The following is a 12083-nucleotide window of genomic DNA, read 5'->3' on the forward strand; positions in this document are numbered from 1 at the left end:
CTTCGCTTCCACTCTCAGTTTTCTCCTGGTCATTTCCTTCTCCCCTTCCACACGGCTTCCCGTCTTTTATCCTCCGTGAGCCACTGGCTCGAGGCTGCGGCTCGGATGAGGCGCGAGGCAGGCGGGACAGGCGCGTAGGGCAGAGCCGTGAAAGCGCGGGGCGCGCGCCCAGGCGGAGGCTGCGGTGCGCACGGGGCCGCCGCGTGGCCGGGCCGCCCGGCCGGCAGCGGCGCGCGCCTCTCGCGAACTCCAGGCGCGCCCCCGGCGGCCAGGCCGCAGCGTGCTCGCCCCCGCCGCCAGCTCGCCTCACTTATGGGTCGGAAGCGCTGCGTGGGGGAGACTGTTCCAAGATGGCGGCGGGTTGCTGCGGGGTGAAGAAGCAGAAACTGTCCAGTTCGCCCCCCTCTGGCTCGGGTGGCGGTGGTGGCGCCTCCTCCTTCCACTGCAGCGGAGAGAGCCAGTGTCGAGCTGGGGAGCTGGGACTAGGAGGCGCCGGTACGCGGCTCAACGGGCTGGGAGGTCTCACTGGGGGAGGTAGCGGCAGCGGCTGTACCCTCTCTCCCCCCCAGGGCTGCGGAGGCGGCGGCGGGGGGATTTCCCTGTCGCCACCTCCGAGCTGCGGAGTGGGGACCCTACTTTCCACCCCGGCTGCCGCCACCTCTTCCTCACCCTCCTCGTCGTCCGCCGCCTCGTCCTCATCGCCCAGCTCCCGGAAGATGGTGGTGTCAGCGGAGATGTGCTGCTTCTGCTTCGATGTACTCTACTGTCACCTGTACGGATACCAGCAGCCCCGGACTCCCCGGTTCACCAACGAGCCCTAGTGAGTACCTGTCCTCCGCCGCCCTCTCCCTTGCGCCCGGGATGGGGCTCATAGTTGAGGTAAAGTAAGAGGCATGAGCCTGCCTCCCAGCCAGCGGCTGCTCCTGTCCCCTCTCGCTACCCCGGTCCCCGGATCCACTAGACCTAAGTCAGGGCACCCCGCGCTTTCTGCCCTCCAAAGCAAGCACCCCACACTTGGAGCAGGGTGCTGCTGCAAGAGACAGCTCATTGGCTCCCAGAGGTGTTCGATTTCTTTTTGCAATAACTTCGAGGAGTTTTGACCCTTCTCTCTTTCGCCACCCCGCTCCCCATCGCCTGGGATTTGGAGATCTGGATTACTCAAGGTGTTGACCTCTCCTCACTTTGGTTTCCATTACCTCCCCCACCCCGTGAAAGTCCCGCCAGTATTCCCGCCTCGCACGAGGAGAGTTTCTAGCCCGTTGAAGGGTGAAAAAATAGCAACTATCCAACTTCTTTTCTGTTAGTGATGGAACTTAGCACCGGAGCTTATGAGGTTCCCATATTTTCATTTGGGTTTCCTTGTGTCCTGGGGAGGGAGGAGGTTTTTAAAAATCACACTTTCTCTTACTACCTATTTTTATCCGAACAAACCCATTAAAATGTGTTTCGAAGCACACCGCCAGCTCTCTCACATTTGAGGAGTGAGACTTTTTTTTTTATTCCACCGTCTGAGTAATATAGCTCATTCAAAGAGAGCTGTCCCTATAGAGCTACTGTCAGTTTGTACATTGAGCATGCATTCGCTTTTGTGTCGATTTCACTTTTAAGAAATCTATGTTAGACTTGAGGATTTGAGAAATAGGCAATCCCAACAGTGTGTAGGAATTTTTATGGTTTCCTTTGGTTTTGTACTTTTAGTTATTTTACCGTTTAAGTGTGTGGTTGAAATTGTTTGAAATAGCTCTATTACAGCTAAAAGCCAGGTTGCTTCTGATCCGTGTCCATTTGGATGTGTGGGAGATGGGGCATATGGTTTTTTTTAAAAATGTGTAAACTGATTGTAACCTGACTTTTTGAGTTAAATGCTAGACAGAATGTAAAGCCCAAGGAAGGGCAGAACAACAAAGAGGGAGATTGTTTTTATTATGAGTACTTAACATCAACAAGAAAAATAATAGAGAAAATTTTCAGATAAATTTATACTGAAAAGTATTAACACTTTTGCTAGCTAAGTTAAGTGCCCCTTGTCCCCATATCATAAATACCTGAATGGATATTTTTTATAACTTCTTTTTTTTTCACTTTGTGAGATTAGGGGGATTATACTGCTACTGAATAAGTACAAACACTTATGCCTAGACTAAAAATATTAACTTAATATGTAAAGTGGAAATTACAATAAAGTGTCCTGGAAATTGTAATTTTGTATTGTTTGTTTTCTTTGACTTTGATATTTTAAATGTATTTAAGTTTGTATGATTCCTCTGTGGTCTGTGCATTTTCTTTCAGACTTTGTTCATCTTTGGGCATTGGTTCATGAGAAATGCATGAAATGGCATCCAGACTGACACTGTCAAATAAATATCTTTATAAATTTCATAGTTTTTATTCTAGGAACTTAAGTCCTAAAGCCACACACCTTTACTTAGCCAATTTGTTTTTTTGGTTAAGAAGTAAAATTCATTTTAAAAAGACTGCCATGTAAAAACAAAACGATAAAATATTTATTAGCGTGACTCACTTATTTGTGACTCTTCTGCCTTCTCTTGGATGTCTATGATGTATTAGAGCCAGTCCTGGGATGATACATAGGTTGGCTCTGCAAAGTCATGGGACTGCAAAAATTCACTTGTTTAGTTACATGAGTTTGGCAAAGGCTGTTTTACTATTCATGCTCCATTGCTCCAAAGCATATGAGAACACACTTTCAGGAGGTGCTATTTTCACACATTTTAAAGTGAGTTTGGGTTAACTGAATGACTGGAACACAAATTTTAAAAGAGAGCTTAACCAGTTCATATGGAAAATGCTTTAGAAAATTTAACAGTGGCCACTTTGAACATGTACTGAGGTGTTGTTTCTCTTCTAATACCCCATCCACTGGATTTCTTTTTCATGGAAATAAACATAAAAATATGACACACGTTCAATTTCTGTGGATATGTTGAAATGATAGTGGAAGAATAATAACTATTATCACTTAGCTATCTTTGAATGTGTCGTGTATTCTACAGAACAACTAATTTAGAAAAGACATTGAACATGACCAAGGGGAGAATGAAAGTTCACTTAAGTGGAAAGAGGATTGCATCTTCTTTTCATTTATCTTAAACTCACTTTTTGAAATGTACTGCGTAAAATTCAGGAAAATTGCTTAAAAGCAGTGTTTGATTATGGGAGTGAAATAGCTATAATCACTTGACAGTCAGTACCTTAGTAACTACCACACATTTTATTTCTGTTTTACATACGGGGGCAAAAGTAGGTTTACAGTTGTTTGTATGGAAAATACTACAATAATTAATAAGTAATACAAGAATAAACTCTGTTTTTCGGTACTCATGACTGTACACCTACTTTTGTCCCACCCTGTATTTAACAGCGTTGTGTACTTATTAGTATGACTTTGTGCTGGGGGCCATAAGACCTAAATGGACATACTGCTTTTTTTCTCCTCAGAGTTATTAGTATCATATCATAAGCAGTGGTGTTTTAGATCCTGTCTCTGTCCACCAGAAGACCTGCTTTCAACAGTTTGAGATTCTCATGTGTAAAAGCACACCTTTCCATCCCTTCCCAGGACCTTTCTGTGAAAAATCTGTAACTGGTGAAATCTGCCTATTATAGGTTTAAAAGTCCTAGATTCATCAGTTATTTGTCCACTCTGAAAGGTTATTAGAAATTTCCAGTGTTTTGGGATTGGGGTGGGGTAATGTCAGTATATGAACAGGCTGTATGGTTACAAATTCCTTACCATGGCTGCTGTTTCTTGGAGCACCTACCTCACTGCAGAGAGCCAACAGTAGTTAGAGCTTGGGAGGACAGTGGAAACTTGTTTAATGGAAGACAGGTAACATTTGTGCATTACTAAATCCTTCATTTCAGTTGTACAGTTGTAACAGGCACATTTTTTTCAAGCCATGATAAAAACATGTCTTGAGGTGCATTTAACTATTAAAAGTCAAGCTCTTGGATTTATATGTGGGAGCCTAGTTAGCCATGTTATAGGAAACCACTTGCTACTATAAAGGGATCCACTGTGCCAGGTGTTAAACCAGTTAGACTTCAGAGCAGTCGTTCTCAACCATGGCTGCACTTCGAATCACTGGGGAATTTTGTTTTTTTAAGCTTGATTTTTTAAATATATATTTTATATGGTTTTTAAAAATTGATTTCAGAGAGGAAGGGAGAGAATAATTGATCACCTGCCTCCTGCATGCCCCCTACTGCGGATCAAGCCTGCAACCCAGGCATGTGCCCTTGACCAGAATTGAACCTGAGACCCTTTGGTCCGCACGCAGGCCATTGCTCTATCCACTGAGCCAAACCAGGTAGTGATGGCGTGTCAGCATTTTGAAAAACCCTAACTTAACTCTGGTGCCATGTCACATATAGACATTTTTTGATATTTGCAACCATAGTAAAACAAAGACTTATATTTTTGATATTTATTTTATATATTTAAATGCCATTTAACAAAGAAAAATCAACCAAAAAAATGAGTTCGCGTGTCACCTCTGACACGCGTGTCATAGGTTCGCCATCACTGACTAGGGCATCACTGGGTAATTCTTTAAAATGTGGATACCTGGGTCCCAACCCCAGAGATTCTGGTTTAATTGAACTTAGATGGGGCCTGGGCATCAGGATTATTACTAGTAAAAGCTCCCCAGCTGATTTTAATATGTAGCTGAACTGGAATACTGGTTTTATTCGAATAAGCCTTTCTGCTGAGATTCAGATTAATTTGGTCTGGGGTGGTGCCTGGAGACCCATATTTTATGAGCACGCTGGGTAATTTTGTTAAACAGCCGATTTGGGAAACACTTGCAGTGTGGTCTGCAGAAGACATCAACTGGGAACTTGTTGGAAATGGAGGCTCTCAGGCCCCACCTCAGACCTGCTGAGTTAGAATCTGCATTTTAACAAGCTCCCCAGGTGATTCTTAGGCACATTAAAGTTTGAGGAGGAGTGGTTCTCTAACATACATCATAATCTCCTGTAGTGCTTGTTAAAACACAAATTGCTGGGCCGCATTCCCAGAGTTTCTGATTCAGTTGGTCTGGGGTGGGGCAGTGAATTTACATTTCTAACAAGTTCCCTGGTGATACTGCTGCTACAGCTCCCAGGACCACGTGTTAAGCCCCTCTGGGTTAGGGAGTAGGGAGGACCTGAATACTACTTGAGCCATGAGAAGGGAATGGTAATCTTCACTGCCATTTTCCAGTATGAAACTTCCTGCTTCCATGTCACTATCCTTTATCATGTTCTTTCTAATTTAGCACCGGTCATATTGAACGCTGCCTTGATCATAACAAGAATCTGGGGTTCTTGGGATGTTTTGCTGAGGGGGAAGACTGACTTGGAAACCTGTAGGTAGTATGATTTTATATTTTTCCAGATATTGTTAAATGTGAGGGGCACATTTTAGGAGTTAAAAACAGCACAAATATGATATCTTACAGTGAGTTGTATTGATTTTAATAAGTAAAGCCCCCTTCTGTCTCCATAAAAATGCTTTGATGATTAGCTTACTAAATAACATGTTTTTTTAAGATTTTGAAAGCTTTACTTACACTTATGCATGCTGGATTGTATTTAAAGAATTTACCCTATTGACAAAGAAATATAAAAGGGTCCTGCAAAGGCACTGGGATTGTTCAGTCTTATATATTTAATGCTGTGTTGCATGTCATGTTCCATGAAATTTTAATCTTCTTACCACCATTGAAGTTAATGCAATACTACATTTTGTATAGACCATAGCACATAAAAGATACTTTACTATTAAACATCAATAAGTGTGGTTTTCCATTACAATTAATACAATGCCTTTTTTTTTTTTTTTTTACAAATCTCCTGGCCATGCAGATGTTTAGAGACTTTGATCAGGATTTTTGGACAGTTAACTCTTTCTTATCTTGGTACAGTAGTCAAATTACTGCTTTTAAGTGTGCTTGGTAGGAATTACATTGTGTTAGGGAGGTGAGGCAGGCACTTCATTTCACCAAAACAGTAACAATCCTATTGCACATTAGTAAAAAAAAAAAATGATAAGGCAGCTCAGGTCAAAGTGATATTAAATCATCGTTTTAAACACAAGCTATTATTTTTCTACGATGTCTTTTTTATGAAAACTGATCATAATAGCTGGAAGGTGTATCTGTCTATTGCAGATGATGCTACTAGGCTATACAGATTTCCTTATCCATGCTAGCAAAATGGTCATGTCTACTTTTTCTTTAAAAAAATACATTTTCTGAAAAATTGAGCATTTTTGAAGGTATGGGTTGTTTTCCAACACTGTTGATTTCCATTAGAAGGCAATCTGTTGTCCTATCTTACTGATAAGAAAGCAGGCATGCTCCCTCCCCCTGCCCAGTTGTCATTAGTGCTGTAAAAAGGATCAGTGACTGGGATGAAAGGATGTAGAAATATAAATTACAAGTTATTTTTATATCCGTGAATAAAGGTATATGTAGGGCCAGGTATATTTAGTTAAACAGAAAAACTTGATGCTTATTTTACCTTCTCTCCCATATGGCCAGGGAGTAATAATCTAGCTCATAATTTTCTTGTTTATGAATTGTGTTTTTGCTGTGTTCAAGTCCTAATTAGTGAGTGGCAACTAAGAAAGAATCTCTGCTGGGATCTCTTAAGTCCAATAGAAAGAAAGACTACGACTGAGAAAGTGAAAAATGCCCTGTTAGCCCATGCATGAGTTGTTTATCACAAACACATACTAACATTCACATTGTTTTCTTTAAAAACTGTACATTTTTGAAATTGTATTTGTGTAAAACACTATCAGTTATTACTGTAATGGATTATAATTTTGAAGTCAGTTGTGCTTCCCATTTATAGACCATTTTACTTTTTGAGAATGTGTATGTGTGAAACACTAAAACTTGTGCAATGAGATTAGTATGAGTTCCTTATTTCAATGGGCATTATTCTGTTCTCTAGATGTCACACGTGCTTGCCTGGTTTAAAGCAGTACAATCACCAGGGCTTTTACAATTTAAATTTTCTTAAATGGCCTTTTTCCCCCTAACTCATATAATAATGTCTTTTTTTTGATACTGTTCTGAATCAATTAAGCTAAATAAGTGAGGACCAACAGTAAAAGCTTGAGGCTGCCAAGAATGGACTTTCAATGTGTAAGCTGTCTTTCCACACAGTAACTGGGCAGTTGCTCACAGGACAGTGGAGACAGTGTGGGAAGCCATTGGTTGTGTAGATGGGAAGAGTAGATTCCCAACAGTAAACTTATTTAGAGTTGAGCTTCTGAAGTTAGTGTTGCTAAGAGCAAAATGGAGCCACAAGCTTATGCAGTAAAAAGAAAAGAGTCCAAAGGAAGAAATATGATGTAATAGTATAGTTGGTTGGGTGGAGCATAATTTATGTTGAGTCCAACTCTTAAGTGGCATCTTTTTTTATCAAGTGTGGGTGTATTTTCTACAGCCCTCAATGTACCATACTTTCAAACTTGCTCAACCTTAAAAATGTTAGTGTTGAATAGCTGAGTGGAAATTATATGTCACTGGGAAAAAAGCTGTCTTTGTTTTTTTTTGTTTTTTTGTTCTTAGCATATACATTATGCTGAATTCCATGGTTGGACACCAGAGAAATAGAAAAACTAGTTATACCCTCACAGAGCTGACAGTGTTGCTCAAGATATGATACAAATATCAAAGTCACTTAAAATGCTTACAACACAATATATAATAATTATAGATTAGTTTAATACATGAAAAATATTGTACATAACCATGCTAATGACCTTGAATAAAGGAGTGGTCAGGAAGAAGGCTTTTGAGAGGATAACTTTTGAGCCAAAGTTTTAAATGGCAAAGGTACAAAAATTATTGGTGAAGAGTCTATATACCACTAGATCTTGAAGTCTTACTTGGTTGCTCTCAAACCGGTTGCTGTCACCACCACACCCCTTGCCACAGTAATTGGGGATTCCCAGCAGCTGTCTTTAGTCAGCAACTTGCACTGTCAGCATTCTCCATACCACTCCCCTTGCTAAGCTCATAAAACTTCAAGGAAATTAAAGTAGCCTTTTGTCTTTGGAACATTTTGGAAAAGCTGGATAAGAGCTATTCGATCAGATTATAGGGTTTTTTGTATTAATAAGAGAACAGCATTTGTAGAAGAGTTTTTTAGAATGTAAGATGAATTGAAAGAAGAGTCTCAAGGTAGAGATTAGCTAGGCTTAAATTTATGAGGGCAGTAGGAAAACTGTCATTGAAAAAAAAATGGGGAAGCCAACCCAGGGGCAGAATTGTGAATATAGGAATGTTATGAAATTAAGAAGTGGAAAAAGTTATCAGCATATGTAGGAACTTGCACTGAAGGGCCAGGTTTTATGTAGGAATGGAAAGATTGCAACTCACCTGTTTTTGGCTTCCATCATTACCTTTTCTTTTTCTTTTTTTTTTTTTTTTTGGCTCTGTGCCTAGCTATTCTTGTGTTCAGAAAAAGTTTGTTCAACAGCTCTGTTGGAATGGCTATGAAATTTGATCACAAGTGTAAGAACCTCCCCTTTCTCTTCACCTATTCCCAACTGTGTCTAATTTGAAAGGAGAGGAGATATGTTGGATGAAGTATAAAGATAGCTGAGATAGCTTTTGGATGAGGACCTGAAATTAGGTGATTACATATGAGTAAAGAGGCTTTGCAGAAAAAAAATCTGCCAAATTCCCATTGCTAGGGGAAGCGAAAGGGGGAGAGGCTTTGGGCATAATTCATAGTTTATAAACCTGAGGAGCCAAGAGGATGACGGTGCCATTAAAAAAGATGGAGGACAGATGGGGAGGAGAAATAGCAAGAAACAAATAGTTGGTCAAGTGAAATCAGATTTCTTAATATATGTATTACAGGTGTTGGAAATTATCAATATTACTTCTTTTTTCAATTAGCAGAACCATAGAGCAGTGACAGTGCTATTGTGCTGAGTTAGTGGGTCTTGGGATCCCTCCAGCCTCCTTCCCGCCTCCCCAGTTGTGACTTTGAGCCACTCAAATGGGTGGAGATCATTGATACATTTTAGCTTTGTATTGCTAATAAAGACACCTGACAGAATGTAGGCTTTCCCTAGTGTAGGTTTATACATCTTCTCAGTCTTCAGGCTTATCAATTTGTAAAGCAGTCAGCATTTCTTATATTTCCTTATGTGTGTATCATAGCACAGCCTTCAGCAAAATAAAGCCTCGCGGAAGACCATCTCAGGAGCTTGTAGTTTCAGATATTGGATTAAAGGATATTTATGAAAGATTGGAAGTACTGTCTGGTAGTAGATTCTAGGTCCCATGTCCTCAAGCCTAGAAAGGAAAGAATCAAGCTGGTTCTGTTTTGCAGCTTTGCTCACCAATGAAGGAAGGATGTTATCAATGTAAAGGATCAGCCATATTGCTTTATGATCTTTGCAATCTTCAGTGGATGGGCAAATATGAAAAGTTCTGTTGAGTCCAGGCCTACTAATATTAGCTTTTAAAATAAGGTCTGTGATAGTGTTGATGATTCTTGCCTTTCCCCTATCTCTTTCATTTTACAGATAATCCACACTGTGACCCAAAGCCACATGCAGTGCTGGGAGATTACAGTTGACTGTATTATACAATATCCTGCCAGAAGATGCTGACCAGATTTGTAGTAATGGAAAATAATGAGATTGACCTGACAGTCTATATAGCTTGCCTTGCCATTCCATGTACTTTCTGTAAGCATATGGCATGCAATTCTAGTAAAATATCTTATCTTGAGATCTTGGATTGCTGCAAGGTGGTAGTCCCAGATTCTGTGCTTTGCTTCAGGCATTAGTGGACCCTTGAGTCATTCTCATAGAATGGAATCTATGAAAAACTGGTCTTGTTGCTGTCAGCCTAGAGTTCCCATTGTGTCAGCCTCAAAGAAATCCTCATGTGCTAGTCATATCAGTGTGCTTCTTCTCTGTGACTTTAATATTCCTTATGTAGCCTAACAACCACACAGTTGGGTATATATGGTTTGGGGTGCAAATAGATTATTAGCTGGTGAAACTTGGACCTCAGTATATACATCATTGTAGTAAGACAAATACTCTGTATCCTGATTTTGAACAATGGTGAGGTAAGTGTTTAGAAAGATGATGGGTGCTTTTTTACATCCTTTAAAAAATATGGTAAATGGAAGATGGTGTTGGTGATTTATTCACTAGCGAAGAATCTTATGAAGTCTTCTGGCCTTTTATTTTCCATGTTGGAGTATTGCTCTTAGTGCATTTCATGAAGTTCCTCATAGGTAAATCAACCAACCAAACAAATAAAAGCTTGTTTTGCTTATTTCCCATTGCAAACAAAAAACTTGTCCCTACATTGTCCAGGTACTTGAATTTGTGGAATAGCACTTTGATATTAGGAGTAGATTCCCTGCAGTCATTGGTTAAAATTTTTTTGTTCAGTTCATGGATCTATGTACCCCACACTCTTGTCAGTTCAAAAAACCCTCACAAGAATAAATGGGAACGATACCACTTCTATTTCTCTGACACTAATAAGGTGATATATGGTTTGTGGTATACTTCACTTTATAAACTCATCTAACCACTGTCATGTTTGGCAAGTTGTTTTCCAGAAATCTGCTCTTCCACACTGAATGCATTATCTCTGTGGAGAAACAGTCACGCAGGGCTGGAGGCAGGAATAGAGGGCATGTGGGAATCAAGGAGGGAGAAAAATGACATTATAGTCCAGTGAGGTGAATCCAGGATTCAGGGCAGAAAAAGGAAACTGAGTGCATGGTCTGGAGTAGGAGTGCATATTTTACATTATACAAACCTAGATGTTCCTCCTTTAGAACCAATGGCCATGGCACTCTTGTTAAAAATATATTCCTATCAGAAACAGATGCATAGCATTAAATTGAATAATATAAAAAGCACTCACATATAGGTCCCTTGAGGACTTCCAAGAGACCACATTGAAAATCATTCCTAGAGTGTTCTCAGAATGAGACCTCTAGGTAAGTTTGGGAGCTATGGAACAAGTAGCATAAGCATACCCCAAATGGACAAATGTAGCCACACTCTGGTCATTAGCCTTTAAAATTTTTTTCTTGACTTGTCTATGAGCATAGTTATAAATCCTGAGGTAATCAGATGTATCTTATTTTTAGGCCTGTGTATTTAGGTATTCATAACCTCTACTTAGATGTATGAACTTTCTTTTACATAGCTTGTTTACAGTTATTCTCCATAACAAAGATTATGGAACAGATAATATTATATTAAATGATAGACCCAACTATAGTTTTTCATTGCAGAATGCAGTCATAAGAATGCATCCCGTTGCGCGTATGCATCTTTCTGTACTTTGTCACCAGTGTTAATTAATAAGTCAATCTGATTTGCAAATTACATTGTCATGGATAACTGGAGTATCAGCTATTTTTAGTTAATCAGTTTTTCTTTAATCATATAGATCAGCAATTTTCAACCAGTGTGCCACAAGATGCATGTGCTACAAGAAGTTTTAAAACATGCAATACCATCCTAACTGGTTTGGCTCAGTGGATAGAGCGTCAGCTTGCGGACTGAAGGGTCCCAGGTTTGATTCCGGTCAAGGGCATGTACCTTGGTTGCGGGCACATCCCCAGTAGGGAGTGTGCAAGAGGCAGCTGATTGATGTTTCTCTTTCGTCGATGTTTCTAACTCTCTATCCCTCTCCCTTCCTCTCTGTAAAAAATAAATAAAATATATTTTAAAAAAACCAAACATGCAATACCTGACTACTTAGTCAGGGGCACTGACCTCTTTTCTCTTAGATTGTCAAATACAAAAATGACAATAGCCAACACAATAGCCGTCCAGTGTGAGTGAATCAAAATACCTATTTTTAGAGACAGACTCATAGATAGAGAACAGGCAGACAGCTCTGGTGGAGGGGTTGAATGAAAAAGAACCAAAAAAAAAAAAAAAGAGAGAGAAATGGAAATGGACAACAGTGCTGATTGCAGGGGTGGAGATAGGAGAGGGCATAGAGGGGAATAAATGATGGTGGGGGAAAAATTATACCTATTTTTTTTGTCTGACCAGCAAA

At 40.1% G+C, this 12083-nt stretch overlaps 1 protein-coding gene across 3 annotated transcripts in view; it reads left to right on the forward strand.

The window, feature by feature from the left end:
* The first annotated feature begins 305 nt into the window (after positions 1 to 305).
* Positions 306 to 12083, forward strand: part of AMMECR1 (AMMECR nuclear protein 1) — a 124674-nt gene continuing 112896 nt past the window's right edge. For all 3 annotated transcript variants that reach the window (XM_059680089.1, XM_059680088.1, XM_059680090.1), the window contains exon 1: positions 306 to 820. In XM_059680089.1, coding sequence (XP_059536072.1) covers positions 351 to 820 — 470 coding nt within the window. In that variant the 5' untranslated portion in view covers positions 306 to 350. The remainder of the gene's footprint in view (positions 821 to 12083) is intronic.

The sequence above is a fragment of the Myotis daubentonii genome, chromosome X, assembly GCF_963259705.1.
Source record: "Myotis daubentonii chromosome X, mMyoDau2.1, whole genome shotgun sequence".
In the NCBI taxonomy this organism is placed as follows: domain Eukaryota; kingdom Metazoa; phylum Chordata; class Mammalia; order Chiroptera; family Vespertilionidae; genus Myotis; species Myotis daubentonii.